Source organism: Vanrija pseudolonga, chromosome 1 (assembly GCF_020906515.1).
Source record: "Vanrija pseudolonga chromosome 1, complete sequence".
NCBI classification, from domain to species: Eukaryota; Fungi; Basidiomycota; class Tremellomycetes; order Trichosporonales; family Trichosporonaceae; genus Vanrija; species Vanrija pseudolonga.
In genome coordinates, this window is record NC_085849.1 from 1,283,188 (window position 1) to 1,309,229 (window position 26,042).

The 26,042-nt window shown below is 63.1% G+C and overlaps 11 protein-coding genes and 1 non-coding gene across 12 annotated transcripts; 6 read left to right on the forward strand and 6 right to left on the reverse strand.

Moving 5' to 3' along the window:
• Positions 1-1,920: 1,920 nt before the first annotated feature.
• LOC62_01G000511 (uncharacterized protein) lies at positions 1,921-2,193 on the forward strand (the record flags this gene model as incomplete). The annotated part of the gene is made up of 1 exon (XM_062766946.1): positions 1,921-2,193. The coding sequence occupies one exon, from the start codon at positions 1,921-1,923 to the stop codon at positions 2,191-2,193; it is 273 nt and encodes a 90-aa protein (XP_062622930.1).
• Positions 2,194-3,161: 968 nt separating this feature from the next.
• SPBC1683.03c_2 (putative MFS-type transporterc) lies at positions 3,162-4,980 on the forward strand (the record flags this gene model as incomplete). Its single annotated transcript, XM_062766947.1, has 4 exons — positions 3,162-3,430; positions 3,492-3,727; positions 3,764-3,913; positions 3,962-4,980. 4 exons carry the CDS (start codon positions 3,162-3,164, stop codon positions 4,978-4,980), a joined length of 1,674 nt encoding a protein of 557 aa, XP_062622931.1.
• An 897-nt stretch (positions 4,981-5,877) lies between these two features.
• LOC62_01G000513 (uncharacterized protein) lies at positions 5,878-7,414 on the reverse strand (the record flags this gene model as incomplete). Its single annotated transcript, XM_062766948.1, has 6 exons — positions 5,878-6,174; positions 6,213-6,349; positions 6,481-6,627; positions 6,672-6,786; positions 6,826-6,920; positions 7,297-7,414. 6 exons carry the CDS (start codon positions 7,412-7,414, stop codon positions 5,878-5,880), a joined length of 909 nt encoding a protein of 302 aa, XP_062622932.1.
• A 285-nt stretch (positions 7,415-7,699) lies between these two features.
• WDR7 (WD repeat-containing protein 7) lies at positions 7,700-12,506 on the reverse strand. Its single transcript, XM_062766949.1, has 13 exons — positions 11,524-12,506; positions 11,342-11,486; positions 11,145-11,307; positions 10,727-11,106; positions 10,132-10,691; positions 9,941-10,096; positions 9,454-9,903; positions 9,288-9,412; positions 9,041-9,250; positions 8,899-9,004; positions 8,397-8,864; positions 8,048-8,361; positions 7,700-7,864 (listed from the first exon to the last, which is right to left on the reverse strand). Exons 1-13 carry the CDS (start codon positions 12,480-12,482, stop codon positions 7,755-7,757), a joined length of 4,146 nt encoding a protein of 1,381 aa, XP_062622933.1. The 5' UTR covers positions 12,483-12,506; the 3' UTR covers positions 7,700-7,754.
• A 209-nt stretch (positions 12,507-12,715) lies between these two features.
• On the reverse strand, positions 12,716-13,848 carry CIB22 (NADH dehydrogenase [ubiquinone] 1 beta subcomplex subunit 9). Its single transcript, XM_062766950.1, has 6 exons — positions 13,751-13,848; positions 13,459-13,575; positions 12,996-13,084; positions 12,922-12,949; positions 12,847-12,862; positions 12,716-12,803 (listed from the first exon to the last, which is right to left on the reverse strand). The coding sequence occupies exons 1-6, from the start codon at positions 13,789-13,791 to the stop codon at positions 12,768-12,770; spliced, it is 327 nt and encodes a 108-aa protein (XP_062622934.1). The 5' UTR covers positions 13,792-13,848; the 3' UTR covers positions 12,716-12,767.
• Positions 13,849-14,416: 568 nt separating this feature from the next.
• Positions 14,417-14,650, forward strand: LOC62_01G000516 (uncharacterized protein; the record flags this gene model as incomplete). The annotated part of the gene is made up of 1 exon (XM_062766951.1): positions 14,417-14,650. One exon carries the CDS (start codon positions 14,417-14,419, stop codon positions 14,648-14,650), a length of 234 nt encoding a protein of 77 aa, XP_062622935.1.
• Positions 14,651-14,951: 301 nt separating this feature from the next.
• Positions 14,952-15,635, forward strand: H31 (Histone H31). The gene is made up of 2 exons (XM_062766952.1): positions 14,952-15,176; positions 15,229-15,635. The coding sequence occupies exons 1-2, from the start codon at positions 15,007-15,009 to the stop codon at positions 15,467-15,469; spliced, it is 411 nt and encodes a 136-aa protein (XP_062622936.1). The 5' UTR covers positions 14,952-15,006; the 3' UTR covers positions 15,470-15,635.
• A 232-nt stretch (positions 15,636-15,867) lies between these two features.
• Positions 15,868-15,948, reverse strand: LOC62_01G000518. The gene has a single exon. It is a non-coding gene; the product is annotated as a tRNA-Ser (tRNA).
• Positions 15,949-16,085: 137 nt separating this feature from the next.
• Positions 16,086-16,640, forward strand: MRP2 (37S ribosomal protein MRP2, mitochondrial). The gene is made up of 3 exons (XM_062766953.1): positions 16,086-16,324; positions 16,402-16,430; positions 16,481-16,640. The coding sequence occupies exons 1-3, from the start codon at positions 16,108-16,110 to the stop codon at positions 16,541-16,543; spliced, it is 309 nt and encodes a 102-aa protein (XP_062622937.1). The 5' UTR covers positions 16,086-16,107; the 3' UTR covers positions 16,544-16,640.
• Positions 16,641-16,753: 113 nt separating this feature from the next.
• Positions 16,754-20,565, reverse strand: trm11 (tRNA (guanine(10)-N2)-methyltransferase). The gene is made up of 11 exons (XM_062766954.1): positions 20,357-20,565; positions 19,848-20,286; positions 19,674-19,797; positions 19,481-19,630; positions 19,339-19,444; positions 19,064-19,289; positions 18,873-18,983; positions 18,795-18,837; positions 18,251-18,477; positions 17,538-18,140; positions 16,754-17,474 (listed from the first exon to the last, which is right to left on the reverse strand). Exons 1-11 carry the CDS (start codon positions 20,545-20,547, stop codon positions 16,848-16,850), a joined length of 2,847 nt encoding a protein of 948 aa, XP_062622938.1. The 5' UTR covers positions 20,548-20,565; the 3' UTR covers positions 16,754-16,847.
• Positions 20,566-20,728: 163 nt separating this feature from the next.
• RRD1 (Serine/threonine-protein phosphatase 2A activator 1) lies at positions 20,729-22,053 on the forward strand (the record flags this gene model as incomplete). The annotated part of the gene is made up of 4 exons (XM_062766955.1): positions 20,729-21,000; positions 21,038-21,163; positions 21,198-21,430; positions 21,489-22,053. Exons 1-4 carry the CDS (start codon positions 20,764-20,766, stop codon positions 22,051-22,053), a joined length of 1,161 nt encoding a protein of 386 aa, XP_062622939.1. The 5' UTR covers positions 20,729-20,763.
• Positions 22,054-22,076: 23 nt separating this feature from the next.
• Positions 22,077-25,856, reverse strand: TFCD (Tubulin-folding cofactor D). The gene is made up of 7 exons (XM_062766956.1): positions 25,679-25,856; positions 25,423-25,603; positions 23,766-25,381; positions 23,348-23,728; positions 22,772-23,311; positions 22,327-22,725; positions 22,077-22,281 (listed from the first exon to the last, which is right to left on the reverse strand). The coding sequence occupies exons 1-7, from the start codon at positions 25,847-25,849 to the stop codon at positions 22,114-22,116; spliced, it is 3,456 nt and encodes a 1,151-aa protein (XP_062622940.1). The 5' UTR covers positions 25,850-25,856; the 3' UTR covers positions 22,077-22,113.
• Between the last annotated feature and the right edge of the window lie 186 nt (positions 25,857-26,042).

Genomic DNA, 26,042 nt, shown 5'->3' on the forward strand with positions numbered 1-26,042 from the left:
CTGCCGACCACGAATTTCACACCCTTCCCGGAGAACATACCCGAGGAGGAGGTCCTGGCGAGGTCCGAAGCCTATGCTTATAGCATACGGCAGAATTATTCTCTGCTGTCCGACAATGTCCAAAGCCATGAAGCATGGATTCGGGGGCAGTGGGAGCAAAAAACGGAAGCACAGCGTTACATGTTGCTCCGTTCGGCTTGGGGCGGAGATCTGCCACCTCATCACCGTCCCGATATTGCTGCGTGGGTTCGCGGAAACAACTATCCACGCGACCATTACATGCTTCCTTACATCAACCGGGAGGACCTCATTAAGCCCACATCGCTACCTCTGCTCCTCGAGGCAAGGACTAGGAGCCCTCCGGCTGACTTTGCTTTCGCCGACTTCAACTCGTTGCGCCTGGGCATGGAAGTCCGAGCAATCGAAAAGGTTGGGGTTGAGGGATCCCCCGAGCTCCCGATATTCCATGCCATCAGTCTTTGCAACAAAGATTATGGAAAACTCCATTCAATGTCGGCAGACCTGGCTGCCTTCCAGGCACTGGACCCACAAATGTCATGGTCTGTTGCGTCGGCACTTCTCATACTCAAGGTACAGAAAAGGCTGCTCGAGTTTCTCGTCAAATGTGTCCAGCAACTTGTGAAAAACATCCCAGTCGACAAAGCGAAGTCCGACCCAAATGCTGCTCAACCCGAGAAGCAGCCTGAACAACCGCCGACTACCACATCACTTGTTGACTTGGTTGTGGAAGCCCAGTACCGCCGGCCTGGGGACATCAACTTAGGAATTGAAGAACTGCTGCAGGCACGGGCTGGTCAAGCCGAAGACCATCTCTGGACATTGCGCGAGAACCCTGGCTATATGGCCGAATACTACGAGGAATACAAGGCGCATCGACGCGAGTGGATTCTCGACGGTGCCAGGAAAGAGCACCCGGACTTGTCAGACAAACGCAAATTCAACAGTCGGGTTGTCTACGATCTTGTGAATCACGCTGCGTGGGGCGTCTCAATGTTCAATGACCTGCTCAAACTCTGCCAGGCTTTGAATGAACAACGCGCGAAACATGCTGCGCACCCGTTGCGTCCACTCCCAGAGTCATACCGGACGGCGATTCTCAGGATGGACCATGCCATCTTCCACTGTGTGGCGGATTCCGTGAGACAATTCAACAAGTATTTCGCTCCTTCGCCTCAAACCCGGAAGTACTTCGTCCGGACCCCTTCTGAAATCGACGAACTGCGTTCGTCTCTCAGTCCGAACGCGCCTCAGAACCTTATCCGTTTATTCCAGCTTTACAGTGACCTCGTCAAGCTCGGTGCGAATCCTGATTCTGCGTTGGTAATAATCCCTACGGCAATCGAGGAACTGAGAAGACTCTCGAACAACGAGGCAAAGGATTTCGTTTCGTCCATTGTTCAACGTATAATCACAGATCTGGTGATAGCATCAGAATGTCGGAGACAGCTCCACTTTACCTACCGATGGTCACCTTCAATTCAGGCCACCTACGAAAAGAAGAGGATGGAAATCATTACTAAGTTCCCCCTTCGCAACCCGTTCGGAGCGTCCAGCCATGAGAGTATCCCAAAGCTTTCTCCAACTTCTATGGCAAGCTTTATCGTCGTCACCGAGTTGGCAAATCCCGCGGATGGGAAATTCTTTTACCCAATGGAGCGACAGGGAAGCAGAGAGGAGGTCGATAAGCTACGCCGGGCGGAGATGAGCTTGGATGACTTCTTCAGCAAGCTCAAAGGCTACTTACGCACGCAAAAAAAGCCCTCCCTGCCGTTCCCCAAGGGCCGGAGCCTGGTTCGTACCCGCAAGTGGGTCGAGGTGGCCAATCGAACTACTCCGCTGGCGGTTCATTCACCACCTTAGTTCGCTGTTAGTCAGCGTTCATTAAACGTCTTCCGCACCATGTTCTTCTCGGACGGGGCCTCAGACCATCCCGGTCTCACCCCCTGGAAAGAATTTGAGTTCGCCATGAAGGAAGTTGGATTGGAAGTGACAAAAATCAACGGTGGGACTCGTCACTTTTCTGCCGTCTCGCCTGCCATCGTTCCGCGGGCTCCGTACTCGACTCATGCCCCACACGATGGTAAAATCGAGTTCTGGACGGTTCGAGCCATGGGCCGTGATCTTGCTAATAAATATGGGTGGACGTGGGAGACCTTTTCCCTCAAGCAGTAGCCGTTGGGTGTTGTTTCTTGTGGTAGCTTCGTCTCTGCGTGCCGGTAGCATTCTATAATCCCAATAATGCCATGTATACGACTGAAGAGATAACCTGGTGCTATTATGACTCCCCGGGCCGCCTATAAAGTGGTCTCTCACTGTCCGCCACGCGCGCCGCGGAGACCGTGGATCCGGGCGGCGTTTACCTCCTGCCACACTCGCTGCAGGAGTGAAGAGTCAGTGACGGCAGGTCTTAGACGGTGCGGGCTGGTCGCCACCCATCCATCCGAGCCCAATACCAAGGGTGCTCTCCACTTGCAGCGGCACACGAGGGAGGATTACTTGGGCTTGCTGCCTGTCACCAACCATGAGCGGCAGACCGGTCCCAGCCGGAACAGGGTCGCTCGCCGATGGTGACGCGTTACACAACCGACGCCACACACACAAAGACCTGATTGTGCACGATGGCATGCTCACATGCTCAGACCTGGTCAGTGCGAGCTGCGAGCTGGGGCTTGAGGCGTCACGGAGGGAGGAGCGCCATGCGTCGCCGCGCGGTCTCAGCGCACTTCACCAACACGCCGTGCCGCGACACCGCCGCACGCCACCCGCCACGCCACGCACACCACGGGCCCCCGGGCCCCGCACGAAGGGACTATGCGTGGGACCCCGTGCCATGCTTGGCCGGTACATGCATGCTGCGGACAAACGTGATTGACTCATGGCGGCGGACTGTGCCCCAGTCGCCGAGCCCACGCCCCCGGTCAGTTGATCATCTGTGGCTGGGAGTGGCCGCGGCATGCCCGTCGAGGATGGCACGGCGCGAACGCGGCGTGTGTGTTGTGCGTCACGGAGAGAGAACCGAGTGTCACAGTGTGCGCTTGGCCCTCTCGGTCTCTTTCCCTTTGTTTGGTGACAAACAGAGTATATAAACACTGCGGCACGAGCCAGTCACAACACTCTTGACATTCCTCCCGACGAGCAAAATGGCCCCCCACACGGCACCAAAGCCTCTCGGCACTGTCGCCACGCTCGACACCACGGACGCCGAGACCGTCGTGCCGACGCCGACAGCGACGTCCGTGGGCTTCGGCGATATCGAGCTCAAGAACAAGAACCTGGCCGTCCGCGGCCGGTTCGACGACGCGGCGACCGACACGGCGACGCTGACGACCTTCGTCGCGCCGCACCTGACCCAGGGGCGCAAGTGGGTCCTGCTGTCAATCTTCTCGCTGGCCATGTTCATTGATATCCTGTGAGTTGAGCTAGGCCCTCGGCGCCTCTTGCACGGCGGTACCTGACGCCACCGCTCGCAGCGGGTACTCTGCCTTCTTTGTGCTCACCGAGTCGATCTCGCGCGACATCGAGATCCTGTACCAGCAGTCGTCGTGGGTCATTACGTCGTACAGCGTGACGTTTGCCGCCTTCCTCCTCTTCTGGGGCCGCGTGTCGGACCTGTACAGTTCGACAACCGTGTTCGTGGGCGGCTTCACTGCCCTCGGCACTCTCAGCCTCATCATCAGCTTCCTTACGGACAAGTACAGCTTCTTCGGTAAGCGCCGCCGCGACCACAGCAACTGACTTTCAGTTTTCCGTGCCCTCGCTGGCATTGCCGGAGGCGCCCTCATCCCCTCGAGCTACCGCCTCATCACGGCCGTCTTTGACACGGAGGAACTCACGCTCGCCTTTACCGTGTATGGCCTCAGCGGCGCAATCAGCAATGTGGTCGGCACCGTCAGTGAGTCTTGCGGCTCTTCCCAACGCGCTGAACGCTCACACTCCTCAGTCACCGGTACCCTGATGCTCAGCCACGGCCAAGGCCAGCTCGCCGCATGGCGCTGGTTCTTCCGCGTGCTGGCCATCATCATCCTCCCGGCCGCGGCGCTCTCATACTACGTTATCCCTTGGTACCCGGGAACCGAGGCCGGCGACGGCCAAGCCCGCAAGACCAAGTGGCGCCGCCTCGACCTCCCCGGTGCGCTGATCATGTGTGCGGCCATCGTCCTCCTCATCCTCGGCCTCACCCTCGGCGCGTCATACGGCTGGCGCAAGCCCGGCTTCCTCGTCCCGTTCCTCCTCAGCTGGCCCCTGTTCGTCAGCTTCTTCGTGTGGGAGAACTACCTCGGCGACGAGGCGCTACTGCCCCCCAAGACGTGGCGCATCCCCAACTTCATCGTCCTCATCGTGTTCGCCCTCGAGGTGTACGGCTGGTGGGGCGTCAACTTCCTCCCCCTCACCGAGTACTTCATCACCATCGCCCACGAGATCCCCCTGCTCGCAGCGACACGCACGCTCCCCCAGGGTGTCATCGCCCTAATCGTTACCATTGTGCTCGGCACCGTCCCCGTCCTCGTGTCCCGCCCACGCTGGACCATCGCCGCCGGCGCCATTCTCAGCGCCACGGGCTACGTGCTCATGGCGCAGCCCGACACGTATGTCGGCAAGAGCTACTGGCGCTGGCTCTTCCCCTGCTTCATCATCGGCAGCGGCGGCAACATGGCGTGCTTCTCAGCCATCAACGTTGCCATCATGGTGACGTCCCCGCCCGAGATGGCCGGTGTCACCGGCGCCGTGCTCCAGGTATCACTGCAGGTCGGTACCGCCGTTGCCTTGTCTGTCCAGGCTGGCCTCCTCACCACCCACCCTGGGTCCATCACAAATCCCGCCAACCTCCGCACCAGCTGGTACTTCCAGATCGGCTGGATCGTGCTCTGGCTCATTGGCTTCCTAGCGTTCTACCGACCAGACAAGGCGCCGTCAGCAGACGCAGAGGCGACGACGGTGACGCCTGCCACTGAGGACTAAGCGCAACAGTCCCAGAATGTGATCTCCGTGCTCCCCAACTTTAGTATGCATGATGCATGAGTATTGCTGTGCCCTGCCGTTGAAAACGAATCAGACCACAGGTGTTGGGGGTGTGTGGATGATAATGATGCCGATTGCACAGACGCCGATCCTACAGACAAGCAAAAAGGCATCTCACCCACTCCCGGACCCCGGCCGCCAATCTCCTTCCTCCTGAGACAGGTCCGGATCCAGCTCGCAGGCTCGAACCCCCGCCGTGCGGGCCAGAGGGAGTGACAGTACAACTGTTGTTCCGTAGCCGACACTGCTAACACGTGTGGTGTGCTTGGAAGGTGGGCGGGTCGCTTGATGATATGGGCTGGGGCTCGAGTCTCGGCTTGTGGCGAACCCCTTAATAACACCAAACAATGCCACATCCGCGACCGACAAGACAACAAATTCATACGGGCCCAGCCCTGGGTACTACAGTAGTGTATCGCGAGCATGCGTCTCCTTCCTCGTCGTAACCGTCCTACCTGAGCCGCCTGCCGCCATGGCGGAGGGGCACACGACCATGTCGAGGGCGGTGCGGGACGGACGTGCGCTTCCAGCCGGCAGTGGCGGTCGTGTCGGAGCTGTCTGGGGTCGCACTGCTATCCCCTGCACTGGCTGTGCTGGCTGCGGTGTCGGCGCTCGCGGCGGTGGCGGTCACGTCGGCGGCATTCGCTGCGGTTGCGCTACTGTGCTTGTGGGGTTTGGAGCCGCTGCCAGAGCCACTATCGGAGCCTCTGCCAGAGCCGCTGCCAGAGCCCGAGCCTGAACCTGAACCCGAGCCTGAACCTGAGCCCGACCCAGACCCCGATTCAGAGCCAGATTCAGACCCGCCACCGCTACCGCCACTCCCACCCCCGCCACCCATCACCGTCTTGAGAATATCGGCCGGATTCTGCCCGTCAGCGACTTAACCGTCTCCTGCGAACCACTCACATCTTTCGGGATCCACTCCCAGAACATGACGCCGCCGTTCCACCCCATCTGCTTGGCCTGCGCGACGCACGTCCCGAGCGCAGAGGGGGTCATGTACCCGCCGTCGGCGGCGGCCTTGTCGATCGGCTTGCCGAGCACGAGCTTGTCGTACGGCACGCCCGACATGCTCTGTAGCTGTGCAAGCGAAGTGCCGGGGTATCCTGTGGCCGTCGAGTCTTTGACCAGTTGCTGCATAGTGGTCAGCGGGTGCCGAAGCGGCGACGCACATCACAGCTCGTGTAGTAGTTGTTCTGGTTGTAGAACTGGAGGTTGAACCAGTTCAGGCTGTCGCCCACGGCCTTGTACACGGCCGTGTACCCGCCGTCCTTGTACATCGAGGTCGAGAACCACGGGGCGATGGGTGCTGGGGTGGGGTCAGTGACACGCTCGACGACGCACGTACCATGCGAGATGAGAGCGTTGGGTCCGAGGGCGGAGCGGACGGCCGTGTGGAAATCTGCTCTGTCAGCCAGCCATACTCGCCCCTCGACACACTGTTGATCCACGGCACGCCAGTGCCCCCCTCGAACGCGTCAAAGTCTTCATAGTCGATATCGATTCCGTCAAAGCCGTACTGCTTGACGAATGCCGCGACCTTTGTGGCGAACGAGGTGGGGTCGAGGCCATTGGTGGTGGGTTTGTCTGTCGCGGCGTCAGCCCCTGCTCTCCCCCACCTCCCGACTCACCAGTGCCCCCGAACACGGCGAGCATGAGTGCGACCCCGGCGGCATGGTAGCTGTCCAGCAGCGTCTGCCGATCGGACGCGCTCATAGCGACCCAGTTGACGACGTTCTGCGAGTCCTACATGCCGTCAGCTACGTGAGGGAGTCCCCAACTCACCTGGTACCCCGAGCTCTCGTAAAATGACAGTATGAGGCGGTTGTACCCGCCCAGCTCTGCCACGCTGGGGGGCACATCGTTCGCAAAGACCGTGTCTAGAGTCAGCGCGGCCACGGCAGAAACGTACCGCAAGCGTAGATGACGTAGTGGGGTGCGGAGAAGGTGTGCCCGCTGCTGCTGCTGCCGCCACTGCTGCCACCGCCACCGCTGTTCTTGCCGCCGCTAGCGCCAGCGGTAGACGACGAGTTAGACACAGGCGCGTGGGAGGCCTTGGGCTTAGGTTTGGGTTTGTGTACCGCCTTGGTGGTGTTGGCCTTGTGCTCTGGCTGGGCGAGCGCGACTCCGAGAGCCGTACAGCCCCCAGGGTCGGTGGTACACTGCGAGCCGTCTGCGCAGTGGACAATGTCGGTCCACGAGCCAGCGGTGCACACTGGCGTCCGTCAGCGAGCGCAGTGACAGAGGTCGACGCACGAGACAGGACGGTGCCGTTGCAGCGCATGCTGCCGGGCACACAGTCTGACAGTGAGCGGCCGTCGAGAGGGGCCAGGGTGGCGGTCACGAAGGGCAGGAGGAGGAGGGAGAGGAGCATGTTGTGTAGGTAGCTAGTGAGCGAGGATGTGAGCGAGTGAGTGAGTAACGAGTTGGACGAGTGGGTTGTCCGAGTTGCTCGTCAGCGCCGCCGCCCTCTTGTACTGTGGCCTTGCTGGGCATGGTTGTCGCCAGGTCAGTCGTAGTCGCCAGTGTGCGCGACAAAGAACCATATCTCGTTGCTGTGAATCAGTTCCTTGGGTAGTCGCATTGTCGACAAGTCAATCGCCACACACGGACGGATCGGCGTCGTGATCGCCACATCAGCCCATTGTCTGCGCGTATGTCCGTGTCTGCAGTGCAGGTGCATTATTCCGGGGCCTCTATCCCACGGTCCTGTATTACGTCGTATCAAAGGACAATGCAGTCTCCTTGATCGTGACCCGTGCCTGGCGAGAACCAGACCATGCTATCTGTACCTCTGACAGAGCGCCAGTGTCGTGTAATGGGTCTGTGGTGTCAGCTCCAGCTCCCGTTCGTTGTTGCCCGCAGATACGCTTGCGCCCCTCGTCGTAGATACGCTTTGTATTCAACTGGCGATACGCTTGTGCCTGCAAGACTGCTGCGCCCACACCATGATACGCTCGCACCTCGCCCCGGCCCTCGTCTTCGCCCTCGCACCTCCTTTACTCACCATCTCCAGCCCTGAACATTGGGAACCGTCGATAAGGCTGCCCAGCTGCGGCGCCTTGGCGAGGTGGCCCGCCAACGTTCAACCAACCGCTGAGCGAGCTGCCGACCTTCCAAACTGTCACATCGCCCTCCTCGAGCGACACAGTCACCAAACGCCTGCCGTCGGGTGAGAACGCGACCGCAGACACCGGGTGCTTGTGTGGATCAATCACGTAGAGACGCGACGCAGTCTTGAGGTCGTACATGATAGCTGCCCCCTCATGCGTTCCCACGACAAGCTTTTGCGTCGTTGGGTTGAAGTCGATAGTTGTGAAGCTGCCGTTAGCGCTATGCCTCTACGATGCACTTACGCCTGGACAAGCTCGTTCAAAATCACAGTCGCCGTCTCCCACACATCGTCGCGCATCTTGCCCACATTGGGGTCCAGGCTCTTGACAACGGCCTCGGCAATACGCGGCAGCCCGTTTTCAAGGAGCGCCGGTCGCTTGCGTGCCATGAACACACAGAGCTTCATGATACTCTTCCGTGCCGCAGCCGACTTTGCGTCGAGAATGTCCACCGACAGCGTGGACATGAACAGTGGGGCGTTGAACGACGCGACGTGAAGCACGGCCAGACGCGCCTGCGCCGCCACATTCTGGCCTGGCACATCCTTGTGCGTCGCCAGGTAGAACAGGCGCCGCAGTAGCTCCATTGCGTCACAGAACGTCTGCCACGTCGCGAAGCCCTTGGAACACAGCTCGATCGCCAAGCTGACGTGCGTCGCCTCGGGGTCGTGCAGATACAGCGCGATGGAATCGGCGACGTTTTTCAACGCACTGGCGTGAGCTTTGCTTGCACATGTGCACTCACACTGGGTTCATGCACTCGATTCTGTGGAGCGCCACGCCACCAACCATGGTGAGGGCACGCGCCGCCTGCTCGCCCATCTTCTCAGACTCAGGGACAACGCTGGGCACTGTCTGTCAGTTTCATGTGCTATCGCCTTGCTCACAATGTGATTGTTGCGCATCGACCAGGGCTTCTATCTCCGTATTGGACATGCGGCTTATCCTTGCGCCAAACAGCATGCGGGCCGCTTGGTGCACATCTGGGCACGAGTCCAGATAGAAGGCAGCAAAGAGCTCGAGCTCCGCTTCGATCGCATCATGCGGGAGGCACGAAGCATAGAACGCAATGACATCCGCCGCCCAGGTCTCGTGATCTGGAGTAAGCATACAGCCGAAATCGCCGGAACGCACCTGGCGAATCGAGGAATGGTCGGAGAAGCGACACGATCGCGAGCTGCCGCAATCCCGTCGCGGTGGACGAGACGCGCCACGCGTCCACCGGCGACGTATACGCGACGGTCGCCGACCTACGCGACCTTGACAGTTAGTAACCTCGCCGTGTTGCCCGCAAACCCACCCTTCCAGGCCAACGGCGGCCGGCGCCCGTGGTGGTGTGATCCCCAAGTTGCTGGTGCACACCTCATCAATCGCGGGATTGACACCAAACGTCAGAAAGACCGACAGCAAGCCGCGCAGCGCAGGCAAGGGCGATGCCGAGCCGCTGTGCGTCTCGCCGAGCTTGCGCAGATCGAGCTGAAGCAGGCGGCCCAGATCCGATCCGTTTGGTGTTTCGCCGACAACCTTGGTCACCGGGCCAGCCAGTGCCGGAGGTTCTTTCAGAACCACCTCGGCCCATCCGGGCTGCGACACCATGTCGTCGGCGGCGTCCAGGCCAGTAGAGCGGCGGAATTCGCGCGTCTCAACGTTCCATACACGCGCTTTGGCATTGGCGTAAGCGAGAAGGATGTTGTGGCCGCCGACAAAGACGCGTGCCAATGGTGCGCGAGAAGCAGGGAGTAAGAAGAGTCTATGTGTCAGCCACGCGTCGTTGGTTCGCAACCCACTGATCCATGTCACGAAGGGAGATGACAGCAACCGAGCCTCGCTCAGAGGTGCACAGCAGCGCACCTTCGAGCGAGGCCGCTTCCTTGAGGTCAAGGTGCGCAATGTTGTGCACCGGGTCGTCAAACAGGGTCCATGAACCGCGTAGTCGGAAAGGCCTGGGGTTAGCATAGCACGACGACCTCAAGCTCACTTGGCGTCCCACACGCGCACGCTGCCGTCCTCGTCACCGGCGACGAGGAACGCTCCACCAATAGCCATATCGGAGTGGATGATGGCCGAGGCCGTCACGCCCGACTCGAGGCGATCACTGCTGAGTACATCGTCACTGGCGGGCACGCCGTGAAGATACTCGGACAAGGTCTGCTTGCGCACGGCGCCGCTGGTATCCGCTGCGAACAATGTATCAGCATCGAGGGGACAGAGATTGTCTCCAGCGACAGGGGCCGACAGCTTGGCTTCGACGGTACGCTCCAGCCGGCTGCCGAGGTCCACGCTGGCCGCTGAGTCCTTGTCCACCGTGTGGAGCAGGCCGGCGCTGATACACGCGCCGCGCGCAGCGTACGCCTTTCGGCTGACCCACTTCAAGGCTCCGGCCTTGAGTGGGCCTTCGCGGCCGTAGAGCTTGGCGTTATCACCCGCGACGACGACCACATCGTGCCAGCCAGACGTGAAGACGACGTCATGGCACTTGCCCCCATCAATGGATATTGACCCGCGCACTTTGAGCGTCTTGCCGTCAAAGTCGAACGCCTGAATGTCAGTTGAGAAGAGGCTCCCCAACTCACCTCGACGTGGTCCTCGGCAAGACCGACACCTTGCCCGTCATCATGCAGGCTCACGCTCTTCCAGTGACCGCCTCCGTCGCGCATCACTTCCAAGCCCTCGTCAATTCCGGCGGTCGGAATCTTGTCCGTAGGCTTCTTCTTCGACGGTAATCGGCTCGCGGCGAGGAACTTGGCCAGCCCGCTCTCCTTCTTTGCTCCAGAGAAGTTGCGCACCTGGGCAAGGGCGCCTGTGCGTCGCGGCATCTCCGGCCGCAAGAGGGGCGACCCGTCGGACGCGGCGGACGACAACCGAGGCGTCGAAGACCCAGAGACAGAGGTGCCGGGGAAGATGATGGGATACGACATGAGAGACGTGGCGGTAGCGTGGAGGAGATAGCTCGCTGGGGTGTCAGGTCATGCTCGGTATTCGTCGACCTACCCTCGCTGGTCGACGAGACACCGACGTCGCCCACACCAGGCAGCTCGAGTACAGCTACCGGCTGGTGGGTTGGCAGCGCGAGCATGGTCACTCTCGTAACCTCTCCGTTAGCCGATGGCCACGGTGACGGCCATGGTTCGCCATTGATCACCAGCAGCGCGCCCTCCGTGTCAGATGGCTCTCATCCTTCAACCTACCTCTTCTCTCGCGGCGAGGTGTACCCGACGCCAGAGCCATGTTGTGTGTAGCAGCGGGGTCTTTGAATTCGTCGGCGGTGCAGCGTCGTCCAGCTCCACGTGAGTGGTGAGTTGCAGCGTACTGAGCGAGATGACGTCTAGCAAGCTGCAGAGTTAGCTTTCGAGCAGTGGGCGCAACTCACCCCGCATCACGAAGCACCACCAGCTCGCCAACTTCCTCGAGGACGGCTAGATCGACAATCTTCCCTCGGCCAGGGTATGGAAGCACGATCCTGACCGGTCCGCCTTCCCCCAGCCGAGGCGAGTTCGTGCCGCTGTTCTGCCTGCTCACGCTCCGGCGGCTGACACTGGCCAGGGGCGTGCGGTCCAGCGTCGTGCTAGCGCTCGCGCGCTCGACGACCTTGACCTGCTCCGCCTCGGCAGCGGCCTCGGCCTCTCCGCGGTCCATCTCGCGGTCGATGGCCGTCTCGTGCAGCTTCTCTCTCGCGCGCGCCTGCGCCTCCTTGTCCTGCTCTTCGGCGTTGGTGCGGGTGAAGAAGCCTGACAGGCGGGACGCCTTGCGCGCCGAGTCGGTCGACGTCGTCGACCGCGGGCTCTCGACGCCGCCCAAGCCGTTTTCTTCCTCCTTCCCGTGGACAGGGAGCCCGCGCCGCGTGAGCGCCGCCAGGCCCTTGCCGAGGCCGGCGCGCTCGTCGACCTCGGCCTGCGCCTTCAGCTGGTCGAGCAGCTCGGCGCGCTCCGACGCAGGGATCGCGGCATGATCATCTGGCGGTGCGGGGGTCGCGTCCATCGAGAGGAGTGTCGGTGGCGCCGGCGAGCTCGCTGGTGGGGAGAAGACGCGCCGCAGCGCCGACGAGTGGCTGAGGATGGAGGACGCCGACGAACTCGCACGTGGTCTTGTCGTCCGTGGTGTTTCGCCCGGCGACGGGAGGGAGAGGGCGGGGAGTGAAGACACTCGTTCATGGTGTGTGGACGAGGGCACCACCCAGATGCTGTTGTCCTTGCCGGCTATTGCGATGCGCTTGGATGGGCCGGACGCCGTCGAGGTGACCCATGCTGCAACACGTACTGGGTCGACAGGCAGGCCGTTGCTCACCGACGCATCCGGGAGGAAGGGGATGACCAGTGGGGGTTCTGTCATCACTCCTGGCGTCGTGAGTTGTTGTGAAGATGGAGAAGAGTACGTCTAGGATTGGCCTCGACTTGGCTTGACGTGGCTCGTCGACCATCTCACTCAAGCGGTGACCTCATTGACTTGGCTCATTCCGGGCTCAACCGGGTTTGATTCCGCCCGAGTCGGAACGGGCACTCACATTGCACCAACAACGACGGCCACCTCTTCGACAACGACAACGACCTCTACCCCACCCCCCGTCCATTGCTACGCCATGCATTCCCATTGAATGATACAGAACATGCTCCTTTTCTAGTGGTGTGCCTCCTCGCCGTTGAACATCCGGGGCTGTGGTGTCAGTTGTGTTCGCTCGCCTAAGGAGACAACTCACAGGAATGTTGCGCTCCCTGCAGTCATGGTTAGCATCATGTCTCTCGTATGGTCACTCGTGCCAGCCAGTACGCACCACTTTGTGCCGTCGGGGAAGAGAGGTGCTGTGGAGGGTCAGTAGACGGACGAGAGCGACTACGCTGGACTCACGCCTGTAGGGGTCCGGGTGGGCCTCCTTGGCGAGCTTGGCCTCAGCCTGCTCGAGGACAATGGCGAGGGCACGGGGGTCGGTGATGTTCCTGCGGGTGTTAGGAGGTGCGCTTTGTGGTGTTGAGAACGAGCGGGGCCGAAGACGCAGCGAGGAAGGCGAGCACCGTAGACGGAATGGCATCGTGGTGACGTCCGGCCAGCTGTCGATAGCTCGCCCGGCTGGGCCGCGATCATTGACACGCAACGTCGCCAGCGGCTGCGAACAGCGTGGTGAATCGTCATGCCACCGCGCAGCAGACCACCACCCATCCGAGCCGAGGGCATCGACGCTTCGACGACGTCACGGGCAGGCCGCGAGCCGCCGACCATTCCGCCCATGCCCACGGCGCTCGATTCCCTCCTCGCCCTCCATCCTGTTCCCGTTCCCCGCTCCTCTTCCTCGCCCATGCCCGGCAGCACACACCTGTTGCGCTCAAACTCGGCGCGGATCTCGATGGCCTTCTGGCGCCAGAGGTCTCGCCTGATGTACCAGTTGAGGGAGTTGACGAGGTAGCGACGGTACAGCGACTTGACGTAGAGGCTGTGGGCCGAGATCGACGTGGGGCAGGGGTACAGCGGCGGCGCATATGCCAGTTCGAGGTCAAGTCCATTGACAACATGGACATGACGGTTCGATGACGGCGATCGGGCGGTTGAGTCGGAGGAGAGACGCTGGTCAGTAACGCGCACGCTGCACGACGCGGACGCGGACGCACCGGTGGGCCGCGGTGAATGCCTGGGCGGGTGGGACGGACATTGTGAGTGGTGTTGAGGTGGTGGTGTGTCTGCACGCTCGATGTCAATGGCGACGTCGAGAGCCAAGTGAGTCGCAGCGAGCGCGAGCGGAGTGCACGCAGGCTGGCCAGGCTGGGGTGGTGCACGCTACGGTGAGCCTAGAGCCTGGCTGGACGGCGGGCTCGGAATGAGCGGAGAAAAGAGCTGTGGCACCCTGACCCAATGAGCGGCGGCGTAATGCCAATTAGGATTTGTGCGTATTACAGCGGCTACAACGACGCGGACATGCATAGAGCTAGTAAGGACGAGGTACGAGAACGTAGAGCAAGATGCATGATGCACAGGGCGGTTGGCTGGGTGAGCCGCTGCAGGTGTGAGAGCTCGGCGGAGGAGCAAGTGCACCAGCACCGCGCACTCCTCCGAGCTGTATCTCGTCCAACGATCAGACGGAGTCTCCAGCCCAGGACGTCCGCATGCTCAGCACACTGGCCCCGAGAGACCCGTGCGTGCGCCGCTACAACCATGCCAGCCAGGTGCTTGGTACGACGGCGAATTGAAAGGTTGGTGGCCCACAACCCGCCGACGTAGGAAGCATGGTATGGCTGCCGAGGGCTCGAGCAGCTACGCCAGGTAGATACACCCAGCGCATGGCAGGATGTACTGCCGAGCCTGTCGAGCTGCTGGCTACGCTACGCCTGCGTGCTGTGGTCGAGGAGGCAGGCGAGCAGGCAGGGCAAGGGCTAGAGGTGTCTGAACGCGAGTCGGCACTGCCCACGATAGGAGCGATGCTCTTCCGCGCGTGTCGGACTCCCTCTGCCCAGACCCAGCCCGCCCGCCCGTTCGTCGACGCTGGTTCCAAGGCTACCTTTGATGAGATATGAGCGATACAGCAGACAAAGTCACAGCCTCCCCCCCCCTCAGGGCCATCAGCCTCCGTCCTCCACAAACACGATCCAAGCGTGATCTCATCACGTGACACGTCAATCACGTGACTTTATTGATATTGATCTTTCTGATCTGTTCAGCCAGTGAGGCGACGGCGATGGCAGCCAACACAAACAATCTGGCGAGCTGGCGACCAAAGCAACATTACCCAGCCAGCGCGTGTATATAAGACCCACCTTGGCTCGCTGATAACTTTCTCTTCATCACATTACCCACAGTACTTGTTCTCGCCACCGCGCAACCTCAACCTCAACCTTCACCACCAACCACCCACCACCACACAACATCCACAATGGCCCGTACCAAGCAGACTGCCCGCAAGTCGACCGGCGGCAAGGCGCCCCGCAAGCAGCTCGCCACCAAGGCCGCGCGCAAGTCGGCCCCCTCGACCGGCGGCGTCAAGAAGCCCCACCGTTACCGCCCCGGTACCGTCGCTCTTCGTGAGATCCGTCGCTACCAGAAGTGAGCCCACCGCCACCTTCCCACCAGGCAGCCAGTGCTAACGCCGTACCAGGTCCACCGAGCTCCTCATCCGCAAGCTCCCCTTCCAGCGTCTCGTCCGTGAGATCGCCCAGGACTTCAAGACCGACCTCCGCTTCCAGTCGTCGGCCGTCCTCGCCCTCCAGGAGGCCGCTGAGGCCTACCTCGTCGGCCTGTTCGAGGACACCAACCTCGCCGCCATCCACGCCAAGCGTGTCACCATCCAGCCCAAGGACCTCCAGCTCGCCCGCCGTCTCCGCGGCGAGCGCTCGTAAGCGCGAGCTCCTGCTCTGGCTAGATAGCTAGGCGGCGGCGTGTCGCCACCGGCGGCACAGCCCCACCAACCCACACTTCGTATTTCGTTTTGCTCTCTCGCATTGTTAGGCCGGGTCGAGCGTATGTATCGAGCTCCCTGGTGTGTCATTCACTATGTCACTGGTCACCTGTGATGGTTTTGGGCGTTGCGTACGTCGCATCTAGCGTCAAGAGGGAAGGAGTGGCGTCTGTTTGGGTCGTGCTGCCAGCAGTTGAAGCGCCTCAGTTTCCATCAACAACACCCCGCCGATCAGTCACAATTTTCACCGCCACCAAAACAAGCGGCCCAGCGATCATCCACCCCGTCGTCACCACCCACCTCCTTCCCCCTCGACGCAAAACAAAATAATTAATTGTACGACAACGACATGATTCGAACATGTGCTCCCGAAGGAAGTTGATTTCGAGTCAACCGCGTTAACCACTCCGCCACGTTGCCTTGTACGTTTTGACGAGATTTTGCTTGCCCAACAGCCTTCGCCAGCACGTGGGTTTGCTCCCGTCTCTTCCTCCTCCCTCCTCCTCCGTCTCCCGACAAAGTCGACCAAGTCGATTGAAAGGTCGTCCAACACCACCAACCACCACACACCACAACACAATGGGCGGAACAGCCTGGGTCCTCCGCGACATCCGCAAGCGCGTCTCGGCCGACAAGTGGGAAGTCCAGCGCCGCGCCTTCCTCGCCGTCGCGCGCAACACGACGCTGCCGAGCCAGGTGCGCCTCAAGGCGCAGCTCGCGTTGAACGGCCTGAATGGCGGAGAGGGGCGTATGGGCGCCGTCAAGAACCGCTGTGTCGAGACTGGTCGTGGACGAGGTATGTTTGCTCGACCCGGCCCGCTTGTTGGGCCCGGGAGACGGCGTGGGCATTAGAGAGCAGAGCTGACTCCCCAGGTATCCTTTCCAAGTACGGCCTGTGCCGCGTACGTGTTCCCGCAGGAGGTAGAGCGAGCACCACTGACAGCTCCCACAGTTTCAGTTCCGCCTCGCTGCCATGGAGGGCGAGCTTCCCGGCGTCAGGCAGTCGTCGTGGTAATCGATGGACGACGACCAGCGACAAGACGCGACACGCCTCGACAAGGCGACTGGCCACCGGCCACACTTTGCATTTTGCATCTGATGCATTCATACCCTTCTCACGGTGCAGGAAACGGGCTGGCTGGAGTATGGCGGGACAATGCCTCGTTGAGGGTCGTTCAAGGAGGAGGAGACTTGACTGCTCGCTTTCACCGCGCTGGCCACCAGCTTCTTCATTGCTGCATCTCTTTTCATCTATAATCCGCGACTCGGCTCTATGAGCGCACTGTACATCGCTCCACCTCGCGCTGCGCGCTCGGCGGCTAGTTGCCGTAGCCACCCCACGACGGCCTGTGCACGTTCCTGTTGAACGCAAAGGTCGTGACCTGTGGCTCCTCCTTCTTGTCCTCGCCTGCGGCGTCGGGCAGCGGCTCGGTCGCCCAGCGCTTACGGTCGTCGGCAATGACCTGCTTGACGGCCTCGGCGGCGCCGCCCCACTCGACACGGAAGACGAGCTCGACGTCGCGCTCGCCGGGCTGGTCGGCGCCCTCGCGCGGGTTGGCTTGGAACACGCGCAGGAAGCGCGGGAGCGACGTGCTCGTGTGGTAGTTTGCGCTCGGCTGGCCAAACTTGATGGCCCAGTCGTACCGCAGGTTCGAGTTGACCATGGCCACGCCGGGCGGCGGGACGAGCAGCTGCGCCTGGCCCGTCTTGGCCGCCTCCTCGAGGTGGTCGGCCGCGTTCGAGAGCCACTTGAGCGTCAGGTCGGCGTCGTTGCGCAGCTCGTTGAGCGCGCCTCTGACCACACGCGCGATCGCCGCCGTGCGCTTGGGCGACGGCGTGTCGGCGACCTTGGCAGGCAGGGCAAACTTGCGCATCTGCGCCACGTTGGCGGAGAGGGTGCCGAGGTTGGGCGGGAATGCCGGGTGGTCCTTGTGCATGCCGCGGTACTGGTGTGTGTGTCAGCAGGTGTCAAACGGACATCAAACGGACATGAACACCTCCGCACTCACGTTGACAGTGTACACCATGTCGGTGAACTGCTGGCCGGCGCGCTCGAGCACGCTGACCCACCAGCCGGAGAGAAGGTCCTGGTCGGACAGCTTCTCGCCAGGCAGGCGGACAGCAGTGATGTGCTTGAGCTCGTCCTGGGTAAGGATGACGGTAACGGCCTCGCTCTGGGCCTCGGCTTCGGCGTAGCCCTTGACCATGTCGGCCATGGGCACGGGGTTGACACCGAAGAACTCGAACTGCTCGCGGACGCCGGGGGTCGAGTGGGGGATGTTGACGTGGGGCGCGAACGTGGGCAGCTCGTCGCCCTCGAGGGACACGCTGGGGAGGTTATAGAAGAGGGACACGTCCTCGATGAAGCGCGAGAACGTCTTCGCGTCGCCGAGGATATGCGCGCCGTTGATACCGAGCACGGAGCCGCCCGAGCTCAGCGTCGTCAGGCGCACAGTGAGCAGGGGCGCGTCGGCGCCGGCCACGAAGAAGTTGGGCGCGAGCGGAGGGAGGTAGTCGCCCAGGCTGGGCTGGATGACGCGCTTGTCGGGGAAGGGGTACGCCGCGTCGACCGTCTGTGTAGAGTACGGGATCGGCGACTGGGTCACGGCGATCTGGAAGAGGGAGTCAGGTACTGTGCACGGGCGGGCGGGCCTGGGCAGGGGAGGGGAGGGAGCACGGGCCAGCAGCACCACACAACGCCGGCCGGAGCTCGCTAACTCACAGCAAATTCGTACCCCGGCGTCGAGGCCTTGACGTACCGCCCCGCAACGTTAGGCCAGTAGCTCGCGGCGGTCGCGACGGCGTTCTGCAGGCGCTCAGAGTCGAGCGTCGTGGGGAAAGCGAGGACCGAGGCGACCGCGCCGACGGGCCACGTCGAGATCGCCGCGACGGGCAGCTCGGCGCCCTTGACGGTCGGGTTGGCGAGCGGCTTGGGCGTGATGTGCGACTCTGTGATTGCCATGAGGGGCTGGTGGTGTGGGAGGTTGTGAGGCGAGTTGGTCGTGTCAGTCGTCGATGTGACGCACCAAGACAGAGTCTGGCTCCGACCATCTCCACTTTTGTAACCGGCCAGATCTCGGATCCGGATCGCCCCTCGTGGCACCAGTGGTGCAGTCGGCCCGACTGGCCGCGACACTTCACGACTCGACAGACTCGCAGCATGGCAGCAAGCACGTTGCATGCAATAAGTATCTCTATGTACACCATCGGCCGCATCTAGGGCCCGGTCGCGACCGACGCCGGCGCTGCTGCATCCTGCTCCGCACTCTCGGCATCCGACTCCTCGCGCGACTTGAAACCCTCGAGGTACTGCTGTCAGCTCGGTTTAATCGCAGTCAGCTTACCCTCTTGGCAAACTCGTGGTGCCCTGGCAGTCGGTCCGCCGTCAGCTCGTCGACGTGGTTGCCGAACGTCGGAAGCGGGCACTCGTCGGTCGTCTTGACCATGGTGATGAGCTGGGTTGTTAGCCCGAGTCGCGGTACTGAGCCGAGCCCGGCTTCGCACCCCGGCCTTCGGCCTGGCTGCTCGCACTCACCCTCCGTCCCCACTTGCCAAAGTCCTGCACACTTCCATCGCCCCACTTGAGCTCCTGCATGCCATCGACGATGGGCACGTCGACGTGGTCAAAGTCCTCGGTCACTGTTGGGAGGAAGAAGACGAGGCGGCCGCCCTTGACGAGGAGGTAGCGCGCGAGGTGGATCAGGTCGAGGGTGAGGTCGACAAGCTCGTAGGGCTTGAAGGGGGGGAGGTAGGACTCTTTCCTGCGCGGGGTGAGCGGCGGCGTCGGGCGCACGACGGCACCCCACTTACTGGTGTGCCAGCGATCCGTCGGGCATCACATATGCCTCGTCGCGGAGCACGTTGCGCTTTCGCGTCTCGGACCGTCCTATCCGCTTCGCACCGGCACGCACGCCGTCTGGCGGGTCAGTTCTGCACGAGACACTCAACCCACAAGGAGGATCCGTCACGATCGCGTCCATCCACCCGCCGCGGCGCCACGGCCCCTGTGTCACGTCAAAGTTGACATTGTCGAGGAACTTGTCGCGGACGCCGTACTGCTCTGCCGAGCGGAGGATGCCCGGCGTGATGCCCTTACCCTTGGCTGCGCGTGTCAGTTGCGTGCCTTTCGTCGACGCTCAACTCACCCTTGCCGCGGAACTGGCGCGCGTCAATGTCCGAGCCCACGACGTACGCGCCCCACATGGCGACGGAGTAGAGGAGCGAGCCGGTACCGACGAACGGGTCGTAGATGATCTTCCCGGGGGCAGGCTGGGAAACAGTTAGTAGCTGCCTTACAGCCAGTTTTGTGGCCCACGCACCAGCGCCTGCCCGGCCACCAACAGCCCCATCTCAGCCTCCATCGTCGTGTTGCCGTAGAACGTCCTCTGCTTGACGTCCATGACGTTGAACAGCGGGCGAGCACGGGACACGCCGACGCGGCGACCAAAGTACACCTGGCGGAAGTTTCCGTCGCGGACAAGGCGCGCCTCGTGCGTGTGGAGCGTGACGAGGTCGTAGTCTTCGAGCGCGACGAACTCGACCTCGGGGTTCGTGAGGTCGATCTTGCCCCGCAGGCCGGTGTACGCGAACGAGTTGATGACTGCACGTGCGCGCCGGTCAAGCGCGCGGTTGTTCACCCCGTCCACGACCATCTTGAAGGTCACGTCGAGGTCGGGCTCGAAGAGGTCGAGGCGGGTCTTGAGCTGGTCGTGGAGCTCGTCGTAGGAGGCGCCTTGGGCGTAGAGGCGGTTGGCGGAGCTGCGAGCGAGCGAGCGTCAGCGAGCGAACGGACATGGGTGAAGGAGAGCTGAACCCCACCCCGACTCACATCACCAGGATCCCGCGGTCCAAGATCCGCTCGACATATTCCTCCTTGTCAACCTCGATAACGACGACGCCGCGGCTCAGGTCCTCCGAGACAAACTTGAGCTCAAAGTCGAACAGCTGCGCGATGGACAGCAGCTCGGGGATGCGGAACGAGAGGTGCTCGAGCGACAGGCGCAGGAAGTACTGCGGCATTGTGGTGGGGCGTGGGTGAGGTGGGTGTTGTCGAGGTGGAGTGGTCGCCTGAGCGGCTTCTTGGCCACCTCGAACTTTCAACATTCAACATTTCGAGGATAACCACGTGGCGTCACGTGATCTGTCGAGATCGACACTGACGTCGGGCGACGAGGACGAGAGACGAGAGTCTTGTCGTCGCCCTCTCCTTCAAGACTCACCCCCATCACAACAAGCATGAGCGCACACGTTGGCGGCATGCCCCCACCATCAGCTCCGGCCCCAGCACCGCCACCAACAGACGGCATCGAGCTCCCGTCCGACCCGTTCGCCCCCGCGCCCCTCCTGACCACCGAGGCCGGGGTACAGGCGTGGCCCCGTACGCCGGGCTACCAGGCCTTCAACGGCTGGCTCAAGGCGCGGTGCGGCAGCATAAAGGGGAAAGAGATCATCCCGGGGTCCGACGGCGCGGGAGTGGGTCGCTTTCATCTCCAATGCTGACCCGTCACAGCCCATCGGCGTGCTGATGCGCGTGCTCGACGCGCTCGTGGCGCTCGTTGACGAGGTGCCGCCCTTGGAGGAGTCCCAGCGGTTCGGCAATCGCGCGTTCAGGCGCTACATCGCGCTGGTCGAAGAGGTGGGTTCGTAAACGTGCAAGTCTCACCCGCCAGCGCCTGCCGGCCCTCCTCGACACCGAGGCCGCAGACCACCCGCTCCCACCGCACCTCCGCGCGCAGATCCTCCCGCTCCTCCTCAACTCGCACGCGTTCGGCCACCCGACACGGCTGGACTACGGCACGGGCCACGAGCTGGCGTTTGCGCTGGCTTTGTTCTGCTGCGTTGTCTCCGGCTGGGTGGTGGGCGAGGAGGCGCAGGACGAGCTCGTGCTGCGCGTGTTTCCTCGGTGGGTAGCCAACGTCTCCTCATGGCTCGCTGACCCCCCCCCCCCCCCCCCCGCGCAGATACCTCGACCTCGTGACCAAGCTCCAGGCGACGTACCGCCTCGAGCCGGCCGGCTCGCACGGCGTCTGGGGCCTCGACGACTACGCTTTCCTGCCGTACCTCTTCGGCTCGGCGCAGCTGCTCGGCTCGGACGTGACCCCGGCGCAGGCGCTCGTCAACGCAACGAGCACGAGCGGGCCCTTTAACGACCTCTACACGCTCTCCCTGCACCGCATCACGCTGTTCAAGCGCGGCGCGGGGTTCGCCGAGCATTCGCCGCTGCTGCATAGTCTCTCGACATTGCCATCTTGGGTCAAGCCCCATGGCGGGTTGGTCAAGATGTATGCCGCCGAAGTGCTCGGCAAGCGCGTCGTCGTGCAGGGCTTGTGGGTTGGCGGGTGGGCTTGGGGCGCGGAGAAGCCTCATTTCGTGGGCGAGGATAAGAAGGGCGTCGCGACGGTGGCACCGTCGACCACGGCCCAGACCACTGCTGCCCCGTGGGCCGCGACTGCTCGGCCTGACACGCGGGCGGACGCCGCCCGCGCCGCTAACGCGTCCTGGGGCGCCATTCCGCAGAGGAGGTAGCGTAGACGACAATATACAGTAGATGGCATTATGTATGTACTTCTAGGCCATGTCTAGATCCTAACTCCGGGCGAGATGCTCTCTGACAAGCTGGACGACGCGCGGCGCCTCGTCGACGCCGTCGGGCGCCGTCCACTCGGTCTCGAGGATGACCTCCTCCAGCTCCTCGTCAATGTCGCCGTCGGTCGTGAGTGTCGTGTAGAGCGCCTCGCTCGTGAGCATGCGGATCTGGGTTGTTAGCGTGGCTGTTGCAGGGGACAACCTCAGCCTTACCCTCGGGAAGCGGTGCGCGAGGAAGGGGAGGAGCGCGTCGGCCGCCTTGGCGCGCACACCGTCAAATGGCAGGACAAGACTCGCGACGACGACACGCATCGCCGCTGTCAAACGGTCGATTGACTTGATCTGCGACGCACCGCGCGCGGCGAGGGCCAGTGCCCGCGAGTACAGCGCTGGTACCGGCACCACCTCGTGAGACTGCGACGCTGGCCAGGTGGCGATGCCCGCGTCGAACAGCCGCCCGATGGTCGTTAGTGCCGGCACGGCGATGCGGTTCGAGCTAAAGTTGTTGGCGAGGAGCGAGACAATATCGCCCAACACGCCGTCGAGAAGCGCCGAGTCGGCGGGTCCAAGGTCTCTCAGCCATTTAAGGAGCGCCGCGCAGGAGCGTTCCGTCTGGTGTGTCAGCTGGCGAGCCACAGCGCACCTCAGCGGTACTCACCGATGACACGCTACCGCCTGCACTCTGGAGAATGCCAGATACAGCGGCGGGGCGGTATCGTGTGCGGAAGACCTCCAGACCAGCGCTGAACCACTGATCTGTGTGACGAGGGTCTGTGGGCGGCGGAGCCGTGGCAAAGACATTCGCGCCAGGCCAGTCCCACACCTGATCCGCCTTGGCCTCGAGGAGCACAGCCCACGTCGTAGTCGACGCATCACGCACGACCTGGAGCTTCTCCAGCGCCTGCTTGACGATACCCGAGATAGCAGCATCAAACAGCTCCTGCGAGACGAGGTCTGCGGGTGTGGCGGCCGAGGCAGCGCCACCAATCACCCGACCCAGCGCCAGCACCGCCGCTGTGCGCACCCATGAGCCGACGTCGCCTCGCTGATCCGTCGTGTAGTCGTCTAACGCCGCCACGAGTGCCTGAGCGACGCTGGTGGTGCCCTCGGGCCGGAGCAGGAGGGTGCCGTCCGGATCCCGCTGGCACGAGAGGTCGGCAAGCGAGCGGACGGCGTTGCGTTTTGTCTCGACGTCGGACTGGCAGGTCAGCAACATACGGGAGTATCAACCTACCTTGGCTTCAGGGGCCAGCAGTCCCAGCAACGCGGCCAGTGGAGCCTCAGCCGCCACATGCGACTTGTACTGGAAGTGTCCGAGGCACAGCGCCGCAGCCTGCCGCTGTGCCGCACGAGCAGACTTCAACTCGTCGATCGACTTGAGCACTTGGGGAGTGGCATCGCGGACCTCGCTGAGGCGTTGACACGCGTCTGCCAGAGCCTCGTGCACAGGCGCTTCTCGCCGGCGGGTGGCAGCCTCAAAGAAGCGCGGCACAGGCGCGAGGTCAACCGTCGGCGTGAGCGTTGCCGCGATGAGCTCGCACCCGGCCGTGATGATGTCCGCGGCGTCGGTGGACAGGAGCGCAGCGGCGCGAACAGCATCGAGAGACGCCAGCAGCTGCGTGGGTCAGCGAGGTAGGGTTCAGCTCACCCACTTTTGCCTTCGTCGCGTCGCCCGTGAGCGAGGCAATCTGCGTCAGTGCCGCGAGCGCGCCATGCGCGCTGCACGAGTCGAGGCTCGGCACCTGTGCCAGCTCGCGCGTGATCGAGTCGGACACCTCGTCGGGCGACGACAGCGCCAGGATCGCCTTGAGGGCCGCCGCGCCGGCCGTGCGCATCGCGATATCCCAGTGCCGCAGGGTTATGTTGTGCAGGAACTCGCGCATCGCGGCGCGGTACACCGCGTGCTCGGCGACCGCGGGCGCAGCGACCGTGAACGCCTTGCGGCGCACGCTGACCGAGTAGAAGTCGGTCTTGGCGAGCACGTCAATGCCGGCGGGGTACAGCCCCAGCCGGCCAACGCCCTCCTGGAACGCGGCGGACGCGGCGCGGCGCACGCCGACCTCGCGGTCGAACACCGCCACGCAGACCAGACTCGTCGCGATCTTGTCCGCGGCGGCGGACAGCTGCTCCGGCGGGCTCGCGCGTGAGAGCGACCACAGAACGTACGACGCCGCGTCGCGCACATTCGACCCGATGGAATGCGACGCGCGGCGCAGGTCAAACGTGAGCGCCTTGACGACCCACGGCGTGACCTCTGCCACTGCGTCGGCGTCCAGCAGGCCGCGGCGCGCGAGCTCAGCGACAGCAAGACAAACACCGTGCCAGCGCGCTTCGCCGCGCGTCGCTTCCGACCCGCCGAGGCCCATCGCGCCGCCCGACGCAGTACTGCCTCCAGGGTCAACAACGGTCCCGAACGCCGTCTCGACGACGGGCTCGTCGTCCGTGCCGGCGAACAAGCCTATCGTTGCGAGCACGATCTGGTCCGACAGCTCGGGCGGGAGCAGCGCCGAGATGCGCCCGAGATACTTTGCGCTCGAGTAGCGCACGATCGTGTCCCGGTCCCCGAGGCCAGACATGAGGTCGTCGAGCTGCTCCTCAATCCCGTCGGGCAGCTCGGCGTCGGCGTCGTGCCGGAGCCCGCGGCCGAGGCGCGCGAGCCACCACCGCCCGCGGGCCTTGACTGCCAGCTTGCGGATGAGCCCGGAGGACTGGGACGTGCGCCCGCCGGCCAGGTGGGGGACGAGGATGTCGTTTAGGAACGCCGCCTGCGCGGGGAGGTGGCGCTCGTCCGCCATGCCCGGGAGGAGGGCGAGCAGGGTGAGCAGCGACGCGACGAGGTTGGCCTCTGCCTCGCGCTCGCCCTCGCGCAGCTCGGCGGCCGCCCAGTCAAAGAACCCCTGCAGGCCGTGCACTGCGTCTTCTCGCGCGAACAGGCGCGCAAGCACCAGCGCGGCGTACCCGCCCTCGCGGCCTGGTCGGTGGAGGAGCGGGAGGGCGAGCAGCGTGACGCGCACGGCGAGGTCCGGCGTGGGCTGCGAGAAGAGGCGCGCGTGCGTCGGGATGTCGAGCCGCGTCGGGGTCGACTCGTCCGACAGCGCAGAGAGGGAGAAGGGCACGGTGAGGAGGAGCGCGAGCCACAGGAGGAGGACGGCGCGCAGCTCCCAGTCGTCCGTGTCGGCGGCGGCGTCCGACGGCCTCGGGGACGAAGGCGCCGACAGCACGTCGATGAGCACCCCGAGGTGCACGATCGAGCTGGGAAAGTGCGGCACTGGGGCTGGTCAGCTGGCTAGCTCGGCAACGCGCACGCACCGACCGCCTTCCACCCGCGGACCTTGACGACCCAGTTGACCAGTCTGCCGACGCGAGCCAGCCGTGCGCCGTTCGCGGCCGCTTTCGAGCCGAGGGCCGAGGCCAGGGCGACCATGAGTGGGGGGACTATGCTGTCCAGCGCTGGGTCGAGCAGGCCGGGCATGGGGAGGTAGTAGTCGAGCTGGGCGGGGTTGAGTACGTACGCATCTCATGTAGAGGGAGGAGGGGACGAGATGAGAGGGGAGGGCGGACTCACGATCGCGCCGAGCGAGTTGACCAGCCGTACCTCGGCGTCGTCCTCGCTTGCGCTCGGCGTACCCCCCACGTCGATCGCAAGAAAGCGCGCGAGCTGCGCCTCGAACTCTGCCCTATGAGCAAAGTGCGAGTAGGTCGGGTCTGCGTCGTCCTCTATTGGCGGGTTGGACATTGTGATGGGGTGAAAGAGTTGACAAGCAAGGAGTGGTCGATTGAAACGCGAAACTCTCTCGGTTGGTCTGCCTCCACCTCGCGCCGCGTCGTGTCAGACTGGCTTGCTGGCTGGCGGCTCCTGCACCACCACCAGGTGGCACCACCATCATATCGTGATCTCATGGATGATACAACGTGTCTACTCTACATCT

Coding starts and splice junctions, on each gene's coding strand:
- MRP2 (XM_062766953.1), top strand. CDS start 16,108: ATGGGCGGAACAGCCTGGGTCCTCCGCGACATCCGCAAGCGCGTCTCG. Junction 16,325..16,401: donor CGAGACTGGTCGTGGACGAG/GTATGTTTGCTC, acceptor CTGACTCCCCAG/GTATCCTTTCCAAGTACGGC. Junction 16,431..16,480: donor CCAAGTACGGCCTGTGCCGC/GTACGTGTTCCC, acceptor CAGCTCCCACAG/TTTCAGTTCCGCCTCGCTGC.
- trm11 (XM_062766954.1), bottom strand. CDS start 20,547: ATGCCGCAGTACTTCCTGCGCCTGTCGCTCGAGCACCTCTCGTTCCGC. Junction 19,798..19,847: donor TGGTGGCCGGGCAGGCGCTG/GTGCGTGGGCCA, acceptor ACTGTTTCCCAG/CCTGCCCCCGGGAAGATCAT. Junction 18,838..18,872: donor ACCACGAGTTTGCCAAGAGG/GTAAGCTGACTG, acceptor AGCTGACAGCAG/TACCTCGAGGGTTTCAAGTC.
- TFCD (XM_062766956.1), bottom strand. CDS start 25,849: ATGTCCAACCCGCCAATAGAGGACGACGCAGACCCGACCTACTCGCAC. Junction 23,729..23,765: donor GCGACGCGACGAAGGCAAAA/GTGGGTGAGCTG, acceptor TGACCCACGCAG/CTGCTGGCGTCTCTCGATGC. Junction 23,312..23,347: donor TGCTGGCCCCTGAAGCCAAG/GTAGGTTGATAC, acceptor CTGACCTGCCAG/TCCGACGTCGAGACAAAACG.
- H31 (XM_062766952.1), top strand. CDS start 15,007: ATGGCCCGTACCAAGCAGACTGCCCGCAAGTCGACCGGCGGCAAGGCG. Junction 15,177..15,228: donor GAGATCCGTCGCTACCAGAA/GTGAGCCCACCG, acceptor ACGCCGTACCAG/GTCCACCGAGCTCCTCATCC.
- CIB22 (XM_062766950.1), bottom strand. CDS start 13,791: ATGTCCGTCCCACCCGCCCAGGCATTCACCGCGGCCCACCG. Junction 13,576..13,750: donor GCATTCACCGCGGCCCACCG/GTGCGTCCGCGT, acceptor CTCGGCCCACAG/CCTCTACGTCAAGTCGCTGT. Junction 13,085..13,458: donor GCCGAGTTTGAGCGCAACAG/GTGTGTGCTGCC, acceptor TAACACCCGCAG/GAACATCACCGACCCCCGTG.
- WDR7 (XM_062766949.1), bottom strand. CDS start 12,482: ATGACAGAACCCCCACTGGTCATCCCCTTCCTCCCGGATGCGTCGGTG. Junction 10,097..10,131: donor GTGCGCGTGTGGGACGCCAA/GTGAGCTTGAGG, acceptor TGCTAACCCCAG/GCCTTTCCGACTACGCGGTT. Junction 9,005..9,040: donor CGATGCGCAACAATCACATT/GTGAGCAAGGCG, acceptor ACTGACAGACAG/TGCCCAGCGTTGTCCCTGAG.